At 43.6% G+C, this 20641-nt stretch overlaps 1 protein-coding gene across 2 annotated transcripts in view; it reads right to left on the bottom strand.

The window, feature by feature from the left end:
* Nucleotides 1-9588: 9588 nt before the first annotated feature.
* EDEM3 (ER degradation enhancing alpha-mannosidase like protein 3) overlaps nucleotides 9589-20641 on the bottom strand; it is a 30270-nt gene continuing 19217 nt past the window's right edge. Inside the window, exons 14-21 of one of the 2 annotated variants that reach the window (XM_050900887.1) lie at nucleotides 20126-20291; nucleotides 17402-17556; nucleotides 16470-16623; nucleotides 15764-15958; nucleotides 14809-14974; nucleotides 14135-14320; nucleotides 13221-13268; nucleotides 9589-12578 (exon numbers count right to left, since the gene is read on the bottom strand). In XM_050900887.1, the coding sequence (XP_050756844.1) occupies nucleotides 12172-12578; nucleotides 13221-13268; nucleotides 14135-14320; nucleotides 14809-14974; nucleotides 15764-15958; nucleotides 16470-16623; nucleotides 17402-17556; nucleotides 20126-20291 (1477 nt within the window). In that variant the 3' untranslated portion in view covers nucleotides 9589-12171. The remainder of the gene's footprint in view (nucleotides 12579-13220; nucleotides 13269-14134; nucleotides 14321-14808; nucleotides 14975-15763; nucleotides 15959-16469; nucleotides 16624-17401; nucleotides 17557-20125; nucleotides 20292-20641) is intronic. The other variant, XM_050900888.1, reaches the window with a different exon arrangement.

Genomic DNA, 20641 nt, shown 5'->3' with positions numbered 1-20641 from the left:
CAGTCAAGCTTCGTCCCTTGATGTGCTTTTTCCTTTCTCTAAAGCCCTTTGAGCTGTGCCGGTTTTCCTCCTCGGAGCCTGCCCCAAGCGTTAGCCCCGGGCAGGAGCGAGGAGAGGAACTGGGGAGCGGGAAGAGTTGCCCAAGAGGCCAGTGGCCATCCTCAGATCTATCCAAATACCCAAGCCAAGGGGCAGGTATCCCTCCAAGGGCTGCCTGGATGGATGCTCCATCCCAGGCGGGCACGAAGCCAGCGTGCCAGAGCTGCGTCATCGTCGGTCATTCACCTAACGAGCAGGGCTTGCTGGGGGCTGCTGCGATGATTGAGCGTTGATGCTCTTGGGGCAATTTGGGTGCAGTTTGATGCAGTGCTCATAGGACATGTTTGACCTGGAGAGTGACACCTGGGAAAAAAAAACTGTTTATTGGCTGTCTATCTGACACTTATCTTTGTCTCCATCACTAGTAACCGGGGATAGGGACACACTTCTCACCTAAAAAGATGATGCCTTTATATTTTTAATTATTGCAAGTTTCTCTTCACTTGCGCCCCGCCCAAACCCTTCCACCCTCCGTACAGCTCACCAGGGGGGCAGCTCTGGTCGTGGTGGGCAGGAGGAGGCAGAAGCTTTACCCTCCTACCTGAAATGTAGTTGTGTGTGTGTTAGGCTTAGTTATACTCACAATTTTCTAACCTGGCCCAAGGAGGAGCTGGCTGTTCTGCGTGCCACTTGCGTCTTAGTTTTGAAGGCTGGCATTTGGATTCCTGAGCTTTTTCAGGGGCAAGGGGAAATCTTGCTCTTGGACGCCAGCACCAACCCTCGATGCTAAGGCATTTTTGCCTCGACATCATCACCCTATAACCAAAAGAGCAGCGTTTGACCCAAAGCATGTCTTGAGTCACAGGAGTCTGCATCTAAATTAGATTAAAGAAACCAAAAACCATATTAGTGCTTTTTTCATCTCGGAAGGCTGCGGATCATTTCACATCATTCAGATGCTGACACTTGTACTTTTTTCCCTCAGGAAGCCCAGCAGGAGGTGTTCTGGGCCAGGTCTCTGCGTGCAGTATGAGGGACCAGGAGTGGTTTCTTTCCAGAGCCAGGGCTTTGAGGAAACCATTGAAGGACTTGAGCAAAGCCCCAGCCCGTCCCGGTCAGGGAAAAGCAGGCAATACCCCCTTGCAGGAGCAAGGCTTGCATGGTTGGATGGACTTGCTGAGCTACTGTAGGATTGTCCATGATGTCCACAGAACTTAAGCTCTGTAGGAACCACTGGAGAGTGTAGCTTGACAAACTCTGGGCTTCTCTAAAATTTTGCAGAGATTCCCACTTTATCATGAAGAACTGGGCAGGGTATTAGAAGCTCTCTGGGCTTTTGCTGACGTGGCTGGTGATTTTTAGGAGGTTGTCTTGGACTCGCTGGGAATGTTCAGCAAATGCCCTTTCCTCTGCTTGTTCCCCCAAATCTCTGTTTAGACTTAGCTTTTTAAAGACACGCCTGGACTGACTGGAGCAGGATCCAGTTTGACTCCCCGTGAAGGACGTGTGCCTGAAGGTGTTTATTTGCCTGGTGCTGTTGGGAGGCACGCAGACGTTATGGTATCGCGGGTGATGAGCAGCCTGGAAACCCTGTAGGCAGGCGGAGAGGTTGGACATGCAAACAGATATAACAGAGGAACCAGTCTGCAGACCTTGGCCAGAATGCCCTTGAAGAGGATCAGCAAAGCAGCCGGTTAATTATCTGACTACTAATACTGCTGTTTCCTGGATCCCACAAACCTTTCTCTGATACTGGACTTCAGCCCCACAACTGAACCATCCAAAACTTAACATTAATTTCTTCCTTTGCTTTCAGTCAGAGGTTTGGTTTGTTTGGTTTTTTATTAAGTCTCTCTGCTGGGACCCAGAAGGCCCAGCTTTGCATCCTCCCCTGCCACGAGTCCTTTGTGGCCATGGACGGGCCACGCAGAACCCGGGCTGACTTACTGCGCCTCTCCATCCCTTTGTGCACAGCAGGAATAGCGGTGTTTTCCAAATCCTGGCTGCACAGGTGAAATCTTCAGCCCACGAACGCCCTCGTCCTATCGTCCCCGTGCACGCTCGGGCGGGCTCTGACCTTCCCTGCAGCGAGTGGAGTTGTGCGTGGTGCTGCCACCAGACACGGCAGCCACCGCTGTAAGAGAAAGGAGGCAGTGATCAGCAATATTGCATGATTATTTTTTTTGCAGCGTGCCTTTTAATTGCTGTAAGAGAGCCCAGCTGATGACTGGCACTGCCCACGAAGCACAACACATACTTTAAAATCTGAATTATGAGACAAGAGTGAATGGGTAGATGAAGCACCAGAGAGACATGTTTAAGCTCCGAAGACATTGCCGTCGTCGTACGGAAATTAGACTGAAGATAAATACTCGGTTCTCAGCTATTTCAGTTTTAGCAAGTCTATAAAACAATAATTACCTGTCACTTCGATTTTGGAGTTAGCGATGACTCAACTCCAGATCGGCTTGGCTGACACGCCAGACCTTCAGGATAGGAGAGGCTTCCAGCTGGGTAATGTCTGCATCTGCCGAGGAACGAATTTAATATCAGCTTTAAACAAAAGGGGGTGATTTCCAGCCGCTGTTGGCATTTCTGTCCCACCGACAGCTTTGGTTAGTGTTGCTGCTTCGCAGGTGATGGTCCGTGATGCCACGTAGGCTTCATGTCCAACACGCATGCTTTATACTCGCATTTTACAACATGTCTTGCCACATTGGCCGTTTCCCCTTTGTTTTTTAAACCGAGAGCAAACTCGTGCTCTGATGGCCCATCGGGTGCCTTCACCTCCCCAGCGTGGGGGCAGCCTCCCTCACCTCCACGTCACGTCAGCCCGCGAGGAGCAGCAGTGGAGCTCATCACCCATTCCCTGCCACCTTCTCTCACTGATGAAGAGCACCAGGCTCTACGGAGCCACATACCCGGCATAATCAGCTCTGCAAGCTTAAATTTCCTAACCCAGCAAACACTAAACAACATTTTCCAAAGCCGACACCGTCTGTAAAGCTGGGTGAATGCAAGTGTGTGTCCAGCAAGAGCCCCCCGTGGCAAGCAGGATGGCGAGTTGCTGCCTTTCGGCCCCTGCTCTGGGTCCTGCCACCGCTGGGAAACTCTCCTTTTTCAGGCTGAAATGTTTCCCTGTGTAGTTTCATTCTGGAGATGTTTGGGGAAGAGGAGGCAAGGAGTTCAGGGGTGGTTTGAGAGGGGCACGTTATTTGCTTTACTGTTGGGGAGGAAACCTTGACGTCAAACATCCAAAAAGTTGGTGAAAGAGTGAAAATTCATATTCAAGTTACTGTGCTGTTGTGGATAGGGAAAATGTTGTTGTGTCAGCGAAGGGAAACGAATCCCAGCTCAGGGGAAACTGCAAAATGTGAAAGTTGGTAGAATTCAAAAGAGTTCATGTCTTTGACATCCAGGTGAATGCTCTCTGAGCTTGAAGATGGCACGGTCATCACCATCATCATCTTCTTCATCATCATCTTCTTCATCATTATCATCATAAACACATGTGGGACTTTGAACCTGCTTTGTAATAGCCGACTATAACGCCATCCTCATGGACACCTAGTCCCTGCGCCCACGGCAGCAACTCAGCAGTGTCATGAACACTGACAGAACATTTTAGGGGGAAAGTGTCATTTTTTTTAAAGGTTTGCCTGCGTTATCAGAGCTGACACTATTTGAGCACAGCGGTTTCGTGAGGCAGCAGGGCCAGGATGGGGCAGAGGACCCCACCGATGACTTTCACCCTAATTACTGAAAAGCTGGGTGAATGAAGAAGCCAGCCCCGGGGTGGGGTGAGCTCCAGGCTTGCGCCCGTATCTTTAGCTGTGTCGTGGTTTAACCCCAGCCGGCAGCTAAGCACCACGCAGCCGCTCGCTCACTGCCCCCCCACCCCTGGGATGGGGGAGAGAATCAGGAAAAAAAAAACCTCGTGAGTTGAGATAAAGACAGTTTAATAGGACAGAAAGGAATGAAAAACAATGATAATGGTAATAATAATATGACAATAGTAATACTAAAAGAATTAAACTATACAAAGCAAGTGGTGCACAATGCAATTGCTCACCACTTGCTGACCGATGCCCAGTTAGTTCCCGAGCCGTGATCCCCCCTCCCAGCCAGCTCCCCCAGTTTATATACTGGGCATGATGTCATATGGTATGGAATAGCTCTTTGGCCAGTTTGGGTCAGCTGTCCTGGCTGTGTCCCCTCCCAGCTTCTTGTGCCCCTCCAGCCTTCTTGCTGGCTGGGCACGAGAAGCTGAGAAATCCTTGACTTAGTATAAACACTACTTAGCAACAACTAAAAACATCAGGGTGTTATCAACATTCTTTTCCTACTAAATCCAAAACACAGCACTGTACCAGCTACTAGGAAGAAAATTAACTCTGTCCTAGCCGAAACCAGGACAATCTGACAGTTGCTGCCGGTCGCTGTTTTATCCGCCGGCTGTCACACAGCAAAAGGAGAAGCGCGTGATTTCTTCCCTCTCGGAACGACTCGCTTCCTCCCCGCTGCTCTGCCATCCCGGATGGTTTCTGTTTCAATCAGAAGACCTGAGCTTTTATTTCAAGCTTTGTTAATAGTGGCGGCCTCGCCTTAGCGGGTCTGTTAGCAGGAGGCGTTGCCCTGAATGGGCGTTAGCCCAGCATGCGATGCGGGGCTGGCGTGTGGTACCCTGCACGCCCGGAGCTGGAGCAACGAGCGTCCTCCATCGCTGCAGACTTTCTTCCCCCCCCTCCCCAAGCCTTCAAGGTGTGAGTTGAGTAGAAAATTTGTTCCCCCTGTATATATATATATACACACACACATATAAAAAAAATTAAATTTTGAGACAAAAAGTTCTCGAGTGCTATTGCTGCGAGAAACTAGAAAGCTACGTGTGGGAACTGAGTGATATTCTCAGGTTTTTGGCATTCTGCTTTTGTGTCTATTAATAATCCCCCGGAGTGAGTCATATGGAGATGCATTTATTCACTGAGTCGGAGAAAGCTGCTACCCAAAATAGCAGCTATGTAATTTTTTATGATGCTGTAATGCCAGCACGGTGAAGATTGACATCATTTAACAGAGATGCTCTCTGCCTGGCAAGCGGATAACCCGTGTCAAGCCCTAAAATAAACGTGGAAAGCCATGTGCTCGGTTACATAAAACAGCCGTGAGAGCCGGCCCGGGTCGGAAATGCCTTTTTGCCCTTCCCTGCACATCTTTTGCCTTTTTTTTCCCTTATGCCTTTCTAAGCCTTCTTTTTGCTAATTTTCTTAAACCGGAGTGTGAGGAGCGTTGGGCCAGAGGAGGGACGGGGAAACGGCCTTTGCCATGGCGGGGAGGATCACGCACGTCTCTAACGATCAACATTTACTCCGTTACCACCCGCCGCCCGCGAGGGAAGAGGTCCGTAGAGAAATCCTAAAATGCTTCAAATTCAGTACGACCAACTCTGAATTGCCCATCATTTCGTCTTGCCCACGTTGCTGCTCCGCCAGCTCGGCGTGTCCCTGCGCAAACCTCCGAGCATCCTCCTCGGCCAGGGCTTATGCCCAAAACCCAGCAACTCCTTCCCAGCCCGGTGCTCGCAGCCCGAAGCGCCGCGAAGGCGATGGCAGCACCCGGCAAAGGGCGCGAAGGCAGAGAAATGCTGGGGTAGGGTGTTTTAAGGAACGGTGAAACTGGGTTTCTGTATTCTTTCTCATTCTCTGCCCTGCACTGCTGCCATCAGGTCTGTCCTGGTGTCGCAGCCATCCCGGGGTGGTCCCGGTGCTCCCCGAAAGCGCGTGCGGGTACCACCGAGCCCCGCGCATGCTTTTTTGCGCAATTTTGGCTTAAATGCCTCTGCAGTCGGACCAGCCCTGGTGTCACGCCACCGCGCTGTGCCCTCCACCAAAGGATTAATAAAGATGAATTTGCCTGCGCTGGGGTTTAAGAGCTTGGGTGAACTTTCCCAGGCAAATGGTGTTTTATGGGACCATTCCAGCTGGAAATGCTTATTAACATTACCTTTTTATGTAGCACTTAGGGAGAAAATGGGACTCCTGCCACCGGCAGCTTCGGGCTGACGTGAACGGTGGGTCTTGGGACCAGCGGCAGCCGAGGCTGAATTTTTGTCAGAGCCGCTGAAGTCCTGCAGCTTCGGGTGACCTAACTGGGAAGGGTGAAAACGGAGTAATGGCCCATCGATACAACTATTGGCATAAAGTAATTATTAAGGATGGTTTTAGCAGGAGGTGTGATGTACTGATGCGCTGTGCATCCCTTACCCTTTGTGCCTCCGTGCAACGAGTGTCCCCGTGGAGCAGGAGTGTCAGGAAGGCATTCAGAGCCAGAAATAAATAACTGAATATTCCTGGTTGCATGTTTTAAAGGAAATACAGAGAGGGGCAGGGCTGGGAGGCACCCTAGCTGTTAATTTTGCATAATATTTTTGCCTTTTCAGAGGCCATCTGTAATGGGAGGGCGACTCCTTGTTATGCCAAAGAGCATCTGGGCATTGCGGCTGGCAAGGCGGTGGAGATGAACATGGAAAGAGAAAACCAGATCCTCTAAGGACTGCGGGAGGGTATTGCCAAGAGAGAACATTGATTCCTGTAGGACAGTTTTTTCCCTTTTTTTTTTTCCCCCAATAAAAAGTAATGCAGTTTGCTGAGGGTTTGCTCCAACATCTCTCCAGTTACCCCAGTTACAAGAGAGAGACGACTTTGCTGCTGTTCGTGGCTCTGCTCCAACCTCCCAAGCCCCGTCCCCCATCCATGAGGCCCCAGCAGCAGGGAGGGCAAGGGGTTAAACCCTCCTACACCAAATCTCGGGCTCTGGTTTCTCATGGTGAGCGTGTTGCCTGCCCAAGAGGACCAGGGTTTTGCAGAATTGTTGCTTCCTTTAAGCAGCTGCATCCCTCTGCCCCGCCATGGGCAGGACCACGGGTGACCCACGGCCATAGGTCGGGTGCAGGCGCTTGCAGAGGATGAACATCTCTGCCTGTTTTTTGGGTGTTAGCTCAACGCTTGGTTAATGGAGAGATGGGGAAGAAGAATGTGAGCAAGCCAGGGAGGCAGGGATGGGACATCCCTGCAGGAAAGGCAGAGCAGACAGGAGGCCACAATGACTGAAGAAAGGTGGGAAAATGGGAAGGGCTGCAGCCACAAAGGGCTGCTCCATCGCAGTGGAGGTGTTGGTCTACACCCCTCTGCCCCGTCCCCAGCTTAGCCCTCGCTCGCAGTCATCCACTCCAAGGAGATGCCACAGAGGAGCACGACGCATCTCGAGGTATTTGTCTGCTCGTACCAGCACTCCCTCTTTCCATCGCCATCTCTTTGCATGGTTCCTTGTGGTAATCTTTGTTATTATTTTAATCTTTTCTGCAAAAAGCCAGGCTTGCGCTGGCCTCCCGAGAACATTTCTGTTTGCCCGTCTCTGAGTCACGTTGCCCTGCACTGACCTGTTTGTCTGCCCATCCCCGGTGAAACACGGAGCCCGTAAGTACGGCGACGGCTGCCAGTGCAATTGCAGGGTCAATAGAGAGTAGACATCTATTTGAGGAACACCTACTACTCCCAAAATAAATAGATGCAAAGGAAGGCTACAGGACTTCAAGTGCATTGTTATATACCCCACAGACAAAAATGCTTTTTGAGTATCCCAGCTTCAAGACCCTTCAAGGGACGAGGAAGGCAGAAGGTGCCTTTGCTCCAAGATACTCCAGTCCCTGAAGTCCTCATTCTTCCGTAACAGGAGGCTGAAGAAATTCAGCACTTCATTGGCGAGGCTGGTAATGGTTTCTACTTAATGAATGTCATAAACACTGCTGAACACTTGAACAAGGACTTAAATTTAGGGCTCCTGCATCTTTCATTTTCTTAATCCTAACTTCCATGGAGGAAAAGCTCATAGGAGTAGAGGTATCGGAGAACAGCTGATAACAGAGGAAGGATGAAGAAGTGAGTTTCCTCTGAGACTTACCTAATCAGGCCCAAGAGAGAGCTGGTTTTTTCAATTCTAATGAAAACAGGATCAGAAGGAGTCATACTTAAAATGAACCTTTAAGGATCTGTATTCTCACTGCAGGAATGGATTTAAAAAAAAAAAATAAAATAAAAATGCCCAAGTCGTAGAATAACAGAGGCTGAAATAGTCCCAATAGATGAGGTTGCTGTGAGCCCTTCCAGTCCACTTTCAGTTTTATACTGAGAAGGTGTTGCTCTCATTACCTCTCTCTCTGTGTTTGGCCACCCTCACAGTGAAAAGTCATCCCTTATTTCAGAATTTCCTGCGTCGCAACGTCTCTCTTGCTTTCACCCGTGGCCGTGCACCTCCGCACCCTCCTGGCAGCGAGGCTGCGCCCCCGCTGAGCCCCCGGCGCCCAGCCCTGGCGCCTGCAGAGCTGCTCCCTTGCCCCGCGACAGCCAGGACGGGGCTACGGCCGCCCAGCTCCAGAACTCTCCCAGGTCCCCTTCACCGCTCTCTCCTGCCTTTCCAAGACCCCGGAGAGCAGGGCTGCCTGCCGGGGTACCGATCGCTTCTCGGTGCTAGCCGGGAGAACTTGCCGAGTCTGCTCCGTCCCCTCATGAAGGTTGCTAATAAAGACAAGGAGCGGTATTGGTGTGACTACCGAAGGCCTTGCTAAAATAAATCAAGGCAAGCAGAGCTGGCTGGGCAATTCCGAAATTAGCGTCAATTTAGCACAGCTTGACCAGAATATTTACATTTTATTAAATCTTTACAATCAGCAATTATAATCAAGTACACAATTATGTACACGGATTATATACATTTTAGCCCAGACTTTTACATCACAGTACATAGTTGCCCTTTGAAATATTGTATACACTTATCACCAGACAGTAAAACCCAACAATAGTGTTGCAGCACCTGTTATTAGACATCTTTCATAAGAAAATATACGGCTGTAAATTGGGCTGGCTAAAAAAAAAAATAATCTTATAAAATCTGAACATACAATATTTCATTCACAGAATGGTTTTTTTTTCTATGTTCTGACTGATGCCTTTTGCATAAGATGTCCCGGTTTTAACCTCTCAACAGACACTTACTGATGCCTACCGCTACGCCTTCAGGTATGCTGGCAGGAGGAGGAGAACCAAAGCTGGGCCCATTTTGAAACTTCATTAAGAAATAATAAATGTAAACAATTAAGAACATTCCTCTAAGATCAAATGAGAAATTAATTGGCTGATCTGAATTACATGGCATGGAAGAAGTGCTAGTTCCAGCTGTGATTCCTGAATTCTTCAGTGTTCAATACCAGACAAATGTACAATACTATACAAAGCAAGAGGCGATTACTGATGAATGATGTACGAGCAACCCTCCACATGGAGGGAGCAAGCTTCTAGAAATCTGGGAAGAACGCTTACTCCCCTCTCCAGAAGGTTTTGTTTTTTTGATGAATACATTCTTTTCGCTTTTTAAGATGACAGTGACAGAAGACTGAATTCTTTCCAGAATGATATGAAAAGGTTAAACTAAAGCCTAGTTCCTCATAAGGAAATACAAAGTGAAAATAACCTGAATAAAACTACCCCCCCCCCTCAATTTAGTCCTCTTTCCCAAAAGGTCAACCTTACCCGATTCAGTTCTGTAAACAAAGCTATGGCTCTCATGATGGTTTCAAAGGTAAAGTAGAACAAACTGAAACAAACAAAAACCCAACCCAAAAGGAAGGAGGCAACAGTTATCTGAGGTAGGCCACCACCAAAATGATGCTTCAAATCCATACGGAGTTCTGGGATCATTCAAAATCCCTTAAAAGGAGAGCTAATGTCTGCGGCTTTAGCAATAGATGTGGAAAAAGCAGTTAAATAAAAATGAGCTGGTGATGGGAAGGAAAGTTAATCTTTTAATAAAATTTTACATCTACACCTAAATTTTCGGCAAGTAAAAAAAGAAAACCTTTAGTTGCTATATTGACAGTCTTAACATAATGACCAGAGGGCCTCTACAGCTATAAAAATAATTCTATTTCCACCAAAAGAGCTAACGAGTATGAAGATGCAGTCCACGTCGAAGAGCACAGGAACAAAAATGCTCCTTTTGTGGCACTAAGCACTGACAGATCAAAGGAATTATGAGAGTGGAAACTTCTGACCTGCACGTGATGGTTTTGATCCTGCAGCTGACTGCACTTGGCCACGTTGCTTCGAGCCCGGGCGCTACCAGGGGAGCGCAGCGTCTCTCGGGTGCGGACTGGGGCTCCAAGTAACGAAGGACACTTAAAAGGCTCCCATGATCAAATGCTTTACAGGAAGAAACTCAGGTAAAAAACATAAATAAAAAAATTTCTCAACTGAAAAACCCCAGCTGCTTCGAGCCCTACTCATTCAGTCCAAACCTCCATACAGTTATTTGTGCAAAGGAATTATAACTACATTTAAAAGCTGATTTATTTAAAAGGACACTTATTCACTATTCAACTACCGCTTCATTTCCTCCTCGAAATTACCTCCTACTCTAGTGATTTAAAGTTATCGTTCAGTTTATGGACAATATTCTGATGGACTGTCATGCTCTCAAAAGGTGCCTGTGCATTTCGATACTCTTGAAAGCAAGTGTCATTAAGTATACATGTATAGAACATTTGCCTGGGATTTCTCCATTCACACTGTACAGGAGTATACATAAATAAATACAGTATGGCTGTACTAATTAACAGTTGCATATTCAGCACGCATAATTTCACCAGCTAAACGAAAGGTGCAATTCAGATTGGGCCTTTTTTTTTTTTTGTTTTCTTCTTTCCATTGTAAAGATGAATATAAACCTTCATTTTTAGCCTGGTGCAGCATATAGGCAGTGTTAATTTACTCTTTAATATAAAACAATTCTTTGAACCACAATTCACTAAAAGCAGTTTATATAAATCAAGTTACTTAGTTTTTGGCAGTTTCTTTGGACACAGTCAAAACATCTCTCGGTTGTTTAAACATCCCCATTTTTATTTAAATAATGTTTTTCATAATAGGGATAACAAATCAGGACTCACACTTACCTGTAACAAACTCCCGAAGCCCGGAGGAACATACCAGCCATCCTCACAGCTCACGCCCCTATACTTTGAACTACGGACCCAACAGCCAAACTTGTTGCACTTCACTACTGGTACTGGCCTCATCGCCTTAAGTATCACACGTATAGAAGTTGCATATCAAAAGAATGACAACAAAGTCAAGCTGTTAGAAGTCAAACTTGTAGAAAAAGGAAGATTTTGTTATAGCTGATCTAGTTCTGTTTAGTGTCCTTTCGGAGAATATTGCCAGTTTAAATTCCGTATCTCGGGGTAGATTTGAGTTTTTCAACCTGGAAGGCCAAAAGAAATACCTGGAGCTCAACATCTACCTGTGTCCACTTTACCTTAACCTCGAGCATTACCTTTCACAACACACCGTGAACCTTCACCTGGTAGACCCCAGGGCTGTCTTAGTTTCCCTGATGGAACCTGCTTACAAAGCACACGTTGCCTTTGGTTTATACAGTTTCTCTAGTTGAAAGCGGAGCAGAAGGGAAAACTCGCACGTCATCATGGTCGTTCTTCATGGTAACAGATGGAAGGAGTGATGAGCAACGCTACTATATCTCGGTATGATATGTCAGGACAAAAATCAAACTGCTTCTAGCTGTGTCTTAAAGACACAACTGGAAACATAATTTCACCCGCTGCTATCAATGAAGGCTTTCAACTCAGTAGAGATCAGTGAAACCGCACCTTCGCTCCAACCAGAACAGTGGCTGACCTACTGCCTTCAAGTGCTCTCGTCAATAACCGTTACGTGGTGTGTCAACCCCACCGCGTTCAACTTTTGCTTTCCAGAGACCAAGGGAGCGTGACCTCTCAGAGGCTGGAAGGCAGAAGTCGGGCTCGTTCCCTGAATGAGCCTCCTGGGTTACAGCACCACGCAGTGGAGCCAGACAAATGCTTCAATTGCACGTTCCCATTTTTAAACAGGAAAAAATAAAACAATACAGAGAGCGCGTGCTGGATTTCTGTGGTAATTTCCAGGTGAAACCTGGTTGCTCATCACAATACTGAATATGTTTTCTAGTTCTCAGATATCAGGGCCTCACTTCTACCCAAAGAGTTCTCCACTTGTTTACTAACAAATAAGTTATTATTACAAGTCATAGCTCATCCTTTTCCATCATTTCAAATGCTTCTATATCTTCATTCCAGTCTGCTAATATGGATTCCATAGGTTGGACTTTATTATCCCAGTTAACTTTGGAATTTGACTCTGTCTCGGTCTTTTGTTCCTGAGGCTGGTCATCCCCTTGCGTACATGCTGGCTCCGGAGCACTAGCCTCATCGGTTCCAGGGACGTAGGAGTCCCGATTTGAAATGGAAACGCTGTCACTGTCTGAGTTAGCAGGAGATAAAGAATCAGGGTCAGTAACATCAGAGCTTTCTCCTTCTTCAGGCTCCTCACTGACCGCACCAACATCCTGAGATGCTGAAGTAGCTTCTTCTGAATTCTGTTTATGTGAATCATTTTCAGATGATTTCTGGTCCATATTCTCCATTTCCAAGTCTTTGAGAGGGGAGAGAAAAAAAAAATGTTTTGAAAAATAAACTAGGAAGGCAGCATTTTATTATGTATTTCAAAAGCAAGGTCACTTCCCTTGGCCTTATTTCCTCAAGGAAGTGAAGACCTTCCATTGATATGAAAATTTAATGTTATTAAGGAACATATTTTACAGAGGGAGGGGAGGAAGAGACATTTAAACACATTTTAAACAAGGGCAAACAATATAGCGAGACTAGTTTTGGTTCCTCAAACTTGAATAGTGACTTCTGGGTCAGTGCTAATTACCATCCTTCAGTCTTAAGCAAATACCCGCTGCGTGCACTGAACTTTAATACCAGATTTTAAAGCGCTCCCAGATCCACCAGGATCCCACATCTAAGCAAGCGGGAGTCGGACAGAGTTTCATAAATTGACTGAACTGTGAATTAAAGAGAGCGCCAAAGCCGAAGCCTCCCTCCTCACATCCCCGCTCAAAGCAACTAACATACACACCTCAAGTAGCAATTTAGCTTTACGACAGCTGTCCAATTTAACCATGCAGATTTGTCTGGAGTTTGATGTTTATACCTAGTATACAGGACACTAATATTTCAAGACTTCTAGGGAGTTTAACTGCATACGTCATGTTTAAGACGGGATACTTACTGCTATCAATAATGTAGTTTGGAATCATTTTACCTTTAAAGATTGTTGCTGGGATTCCAAACGGAAGCACGAGGAGGGGGAAAGAAGCAGATACGGATTACAAATTCTCAAATGCAGAGCTATCTTTTGCATTTAGTATTTTGTTAGAGCAGCTTAACCACAGTTATAAACAGGAGGAATCTGTAAGCAGCTATGAAGAAACAACACTGTAGCTTTCGGCATATCGCCTTTGCAAATGTGCAGAAAATAAACACTGTCACTGGTTTACTAGAGATACTTGGTTCTTAGATACTCTGCTTGGACAAAGCAGTGCTATGAGGAAGGCTTACAAAAGGAAAACCTAGAATTTTCTGCCATATGCAAACATTTTAATTGGGAATGTATTAGCTTGCAGTTTTCCTGTATTATACAAGAAAAACTGCAAAACATGTGAGGTCAGCAGCCTTATTTCTCATGATAACCACTTTTCCTTAGACAGGCAAAATAGTTGTAACAGTTGTCTCTTTCCTTTTGGGTACCAAGGACGTCACTGGGGAGCTTGATAAGAGAGAGGCATTTACAATGTAGGGCACTGAAAACACTTACGCTATTCCTGACACCACTTCAAAGCAGATTATGACAAAAAGGGTTCAAAAGGAATCCAAAAGGCTGTATCTTCTCATTAGTCAAACTGACATTTAACTTATGAACAGCATTTCTGAATGTTAATGTTAACTTGGGGGGCAGCGGATAATGACACATGTCAGATAATGGCTTTCTCACGAAAAAACTACTAACAAAGTCAAACAGAAAACTAGAGCTACCAAATAACGCGCTTCCACCTTTGGGTAGCAGTAGAAATCACTATTGCACATTTCACATTGTGCCACGGCACAGACGGAAGCTAAATTTGTATAAATAACCTCTAATCTTACCTCTGTCTTTTGCTTTATCAGAAAGGAGCACCTCCACAGCCTCATACTCCCGGATTGCATCCAGTATAATGTTTCCTTCCTTGTTGAAGAGAAAGAGCATGGGAATTGTGATATCATCTGTATTCTTTCCATCACCGGCCATTTGGAAGAGAGGAGCTGTGTCACTACTGCTTCCCTCATTGTCATCTAGCCAGATGCACACAAAAGGAAAAGCAAGCAAACCTCCTGTTAGATAAACAGACTACAACTCTGAACTTCAGCAGACTTTGAGCAGTTAAGAGGATCCCAGGCAGAAAATAGTCAGTTGGTTGTAAAAAGCAAAAAGCCAACTGGTGTGCTACTTTTCCTTAACATTTTTCATTTGTATCTCAAGTCTTCCTCAGCAGTTAGTAGGCAGCACTATTGCAACACTCAGTGATCCTTAAAATAACAACTTTTAATCTGCAAAAACAGTGACAATCACCCATCCCAATTTGTTTAGCTACACTTTCTGCACAGAACCAGACAAAACCAAAACATTTCTTCATCTTCTGAAAGCACAGTTTCTGTGTTGGAATACTGTCATCTCAGAGAGTTTAACAGCTTCTTGTCAGCTCTCCAGTATCTTCAAATCTGTAAAATACACGTTACATCTACACAAACTTAAGATTCTAAGAACTTAAAATCTTACTTACCAATAACAATGCCTCCTATTGCTCCAGCTTTTTGAATGTTTCGTGCCTTTTCAGCAAACATACACTGGCCTCTTTGCATCAGAGCAATTTTCTCTTTCACTGCCTCAGGATTAGTGATCTCTGAGCATCCATTATATGGCTTAATGGTTGCAACAAATCCTCTTGTCTGTTTGGAAAAACAAAAACAAACAGAAAGAGAGAATTAGAGCACTAGGTTCAAGCTTGCAAAAGATTCCTAAGCATTTTCATTTCTTCAGTTAATCTAATGCATTTAGTGTTGTCTTCTGTCAGTGCAGGCAATCTTTGCCCTGAATTCTGGAATTCCAAGCAGCAAAGAATGACTGAGTGAAAACCTAATTCTCATATTCAGTGTATTTTCTCTATACCTGTGAACTGTTGTCTCTAGAAAATCTTCTTCTGTGAACTGCTAGTCTGGAACTCCTTTTTTGGGCTGCATCTTGCCCAACTGAAGTCACTGGGTTTTCCTACTGCTTCCAACAGGGACCACTGCCTCTGTGATTGCCTCTTCTTCCATCTAGATACAACCTTTTATAAAAGCTTCCGTAAGAACAGCCTACTCTAATGCTAAAAAGGCTTCTGCAAATTCATGGCTGACATGGTAGGAAAACCTTCCCTTAAATTACCACCTCTTAAGATATGCACTGCAGGTTATATAAATTTGTTTCAAAAATCACACTATGTATGATTTAGGATTTAAAATGCATGACTGATGACTCAGGAGCAGAGCATGGGCCACAGACTGACAAGGCACTCATCTAAAAGACTGTCACTGCTGTCATTCTGTCGTTGCTGCGCCCTGTCATTTTAACCACTAATTAATTGATCACCCTCTAGCTGGCCACCCTGAAATAGTACCAGTACTGTAAAATTTAGGCTTATGCAATAAGGAAAGTAACAGAAAGCTAGGAACAGATCACATACACATCTTACATACCCCTGCTTTGTGTTTGGATAAGTCCATCCCAAATTGTGCTGGTCCAGCAGTTAAGACCACCCTGCCAAAGAATGGATGGGAAACAATTTGAACAGCACGAGGAGGTAGCTGTTGCTCTTTCTGTTGCTGACTGGAGAGTTCAATCATTTCCTGCATGAACCGTAAGCCATCTTCAGCATCAAGTGAACTTGCTGCCTGAGTAGTAAAGAAATGATAAACAGTTTCTTCTTAAATGTTTGAGAAACTTGGGGGGGGGGAATAAAAATCGAAGTTATGTTTGCTTGGACCACTGCTACAAAGATTTTAAAATACAGAGTGGATGCTCACTGGCACTCATTTGTCATTTCAAATAAGAAAGTTAACCTTTTAGCACCTCCACCACCCAGAACACTAAAAACATACAAACATATAAACCTCCTAAACAAATGGAAGTATCTCACACTGAAAGCTAGTATTATCAGATAAGATGCTGTTAGCTACATCGCTTTGACTTGAACAGCCTCCATCGAATTTAATGGAAGATCAGTTAAAAGTGCTGCTGAGGCAAAATATTAACAAGCATCAGCCTGCTAAATATAGTTGCATATCCAGCTCACGTGCCTCCTTCCACAGTCTGGCTGGCCCTCCTGAACCTCTAAGTGTCAGATATCATCGCTAGTACGATTTTACTGAAAGTTTAAAAAAAAAAAGTACTATCAGGCCTTACTTGCACTGCATGCTGTACTAATTGTACTCTTCCATCTTTCAGATGGATCAAACTGACTCCCATCTTCTTCAGTATCTCCAAGTGTTCAGGATTACTGGCCATGAAATCTCTGGCTCTCAATGGTGGCTTTGGTCCACTTCCCAAACTCTCTTCTCTGCCAGAAGATATTAGAGATCAAAGCTTTAAAAAACAGATTATTCTTGAAACACAACTCTCACGTTATTCCTACCACCACAAGAGTAGAATTCTTTGGAATAATGTTGAGTACAAGCTTCGCTAGAATGCAACTTCTCAAAGTATCTTTTTTAAAAGTTGTCAATATTATCAATAATTTTGTAGTGCAAAAAAGCACATGCAAAGTTGATAACAAAACTAACGTATGCTATGTCTCATTTCTAAATAGTCTGCATTATTGTAAGACTGACTAAAACCAGTTTTCCTCATACGGTTGCTACTCAGTTTTGCTCACGAAGTATAAATATCAAAGAGGTGGTCAGAAGGATAAACTTCCTCAGCTTTAACAGACTGTCCGAAATTCTTCAAAACAGGTGACGTTATGTATGGTAGCATGATTTGCTTACTACAAAGAAGAGTTGCAGAACTCTTCAAGAGACTACAGAAATTAATTTTACAAATCAGAGAGATATACTTCCTGTAATACCTGGGCTACAATTCCCACTTGGAGTATGTGGCTCATTAAGCTCCTTTTGCTTTGAAAGACTCACCAATTCCTGCTGGAAATGAACGCAGTCTTGCTGATGATGCCAGAGAAAACATAACTGATTTTTCCCATAGCTGGGCTATCCATTCTAAAAGGACTACAAACTCAAGCAGAGCAAGCTCCAGTACACCTCATATTTCTCCTTCCATGCATAACAGACCCTATTCCCCTCAATCCTACACTAACAAAAGACAGAAAATATTCATCTTACGCTCTGGAAATACCCCTAGGACAGCTCTTATCCACCACATTTTTCAAAGGTTCACGAATACTTTGAGCAAACATAGGGTCGTTTGGGAAAAGAATCTGGGTGTTCGGACAGGTCCAGTCAAAGTTGCTGTCATCCAGCTCTGTGTACTCTGTAGTCTAAAATGAAAGATACAGATCATCTATTAAAAATGCAGGTTCCATTTTTACACGAAGAAAATCAGACAGACCTACCCTTAAGTAATCTGTGTACTCAGGACATACAGCAGCAGAAAGCAATAAATGTCCTACAACCACACAGATTCCAGGAATGAAGAATACATCACTCTTCTGTGCCACACCTTGTAATAATAAAGGGTAACCCAGTGCACTACAACCCCTTTCTAGGGATAGATAAATACAACACCAGTTGTAATTTGTAAATTACCAAACTTGTATCCACAGTTTCTAGATTTTTTTTTTGCGGAAATAGCTAATCCTCTACTGGCAAACAGTCCTTCTCAAGCCCGCTCATGACATAGCTATTGCCCCTGTACTTTTATGTGCTGGACAACTAAAGGAAGTAGTTACAATTTCATTTGATGTTGCCTTTATGCTGAGCGGACCAGCTGCAGGCCTTAGGTCATTCTTGCTTCGTATTACTAAGAACGTCACATCTTTTCATACGAACAAAAGATTCTCCTCCTCAGGAGCCATACAGACTTGGAAGTCTGAATGGGCAAGGATGAATCTATATATAACTCAAACAATCTCTATTTGCAGAAAAGATGACAGAGTTAACATTTGCGCAAATCGCTGTTTTGTAACATGTGAAACCATGTGGAACATGTAGTGATTTGGAGCCATATTTAGCCTGTTCTTAGTTTTGCAAATAACTAGTTGGATAACTGGCAAGTTCATTTTCTCACCTACAAAAATTAATGTATTATTTACCTACTTGCAAAAAAACCCCCCAAAACCCCAAACAAAAACCAACCCTGTTTGCAACACATTAGCTAATTAAAAATCAAGTATTTAAAGGCTCCCTAAAAAACAAGACCTAAAAGGCTATTAGTTTACTGGAATAAACACTTTAAAGTACCTATGCTCTTAGTGTGACAAACAGCAGTCACATCACTTAAGAAAGAAGGTCTTGCAAGCACTATTGCAAGCATCAGCGTAGTAAGACGTGACCTTTCCTGTTTATGAGAATAAATACAAACAGGATGTTGGGTTGATACTACCAACCGTCTCACAGACATGTCGGCTTAATAGCACTCTGTTTATATTAAAAATAATTTACACATTCCATTTTTTCTTATCAATTTTTTTCCCCATCAGATTAAATTCCATAAAAGAGTAACACACTCGTCTTCACAGCCTTTTAGCCATTTAACGCATGTCGTCGACACCATTTTCAATGGATCTTTCTACTTGTATTATGCACGTTAGCAGCTTTGACTTAAAGAGCTTAAGAAAACTGCGTTTGAACAATTTACTCTATCTTCTTTATCGGCCTTTTATTAACATTTGCGGTTCTCAAGAGAACTACATATGTTAGGCCAGCACTTCACACAGCATCAGCTGTGGGAATCCTGTCTGTCTCAAAAGTATCAACTTCTCATGTTGGGAACGAAAGTTATATAAAATGCTCCTTCAGACCCTTCAGAGAACTTCTTGCATAGTTTAAAAAAGTCTCTGTTTCCAAAACTCAAAGACAAAAGATGATAAATGCTCAAGGAAAGAACATTTCAGAGAGAGTGCAGGATCTCCACCATCACGAAACATGAAAAACCGACGCCGTGACCCATTAAATGTATTACCAATGTTAGACATAAGTGCAAGTAATTAAAAATTTTTCACTGTCTAATGCTAGAGTCCATAAAACAGAGTACTTTCTACTCAGTTATAGGATTTCTCCAGGACACATGGCTTGACACAACATGAGCATTTTCCTCTGATCCAGGCATTACTGTAAAACTCATAGTAAAGGGTAAAATTAGAGGCACACTAACATAAGGGAATTGATGTCCCTGATGACCTACACACCTCTCTCTCCACCTTCTCATGCATTTCTTTGCTTGCCAGTAGTATTATTGTCTTAAAGATAAATTATGTCACCTTACTGAGCACAAAAAACAAACAAAAAAGACAAGTATTTATGATGCTTCACAGCACAGTTGTATTACTATAGGTTATTTTGGAAGGTTAAGTAATTTATACCCATAAATGTTCTCACATTTACACAATAGATGCCTATTGCATGGACTAAAACAATTAAATATCCCAAAAGCTATAGCTGTACCTTGTTAAAATAACTTTGTAGCGGTCTCAAGAAACCTTTCAAAATTCACCAAGGGTTCATGTAGTAAAAAAAACAACAAAAACTTAGGCTTGTTGTTGCAAATGTTTTAGAAAAAATAACAGAAAATGAAGATAAAAATATCACAGTATGTTATTTTCAAATTTATACAGAGATCAGGAATGATTTTCTTTTTAAATATTGCTAATATTCCACAGCTTTTTTCTCAAGATTCAGTGGTGCATAATCCAGTCATGGAAACATTATTCATACTCATGTGACTGGCACTGTTAATATGATGAAATAGTTCATATTAAACGAAGCGTTAAAATTGGTGTACTTCTTCAAACTATGATTTTTCCTGATTTTTCTTCCATTTCCTCTCATAAAAAAAGGAACTACTTCAAAGCACCACTAAAACTGACTTAGATTTGAGCTCGTACTTACTGTGTTTTTCTTGGAGATGGTTTGGTTTGTAGTGGAAAGCCAAAGTGGTAATAGATGAGCTTCTGTAGTGAAGATATAATCTTCAATATCAAAAATCATGTCTTCCTTATCAGCAAACAGCAGGTAAAGATATTTAAACATCTCGGCCAGAAAGAAAGAGTCCATTCTATGGGGGAAAAAAAAAAAAGTATGTCCTTTAGGAAGATCTCCTTTTTTCCTAACACATCAGTAAAACACTCATATTACTCCATCTCTGAAGACTTCATGACTATTATTGTTGAAATTAATTCCATTAGCATTCCTCCCACTTGGAAGAAACTATGTTTGGAGGGAAATGATTCAGCATGTTCAATACAAAACAGCATTATAGAAAAAACAAACAAACCTCTTCACAAACTTCTAGATTTGAAGTATATTTTGTTTGAAAGTAATTCATCTATTGCTCTGAGACAAATGAAACATTATTAAACTACAAATATTCTTATGTAACAAACTATAAAACTATTGAAATAGTTT

The sequence above is a fragment of the Gymnogyps californianus genome, chromosome 8, assembly GCF_018139145.2.
Source record: "Gymnogyps californianus isolate 813 chromosome 8, ASM1813914v2, whole genome shotgun sequence".
In the NCBI taxonomy this organism is placed as follows: domain Eukaryota; kingdom Metazoa; phylum Chordata; class Aves; order Accipitriformes; family Cathartidae; genus Gymnogyps; species Gymnogyps californianus.
Note: the sequence above shows the minus strand (reverse complement) of the source record. Positions and strands in the feature narration are given on the sequence as shown.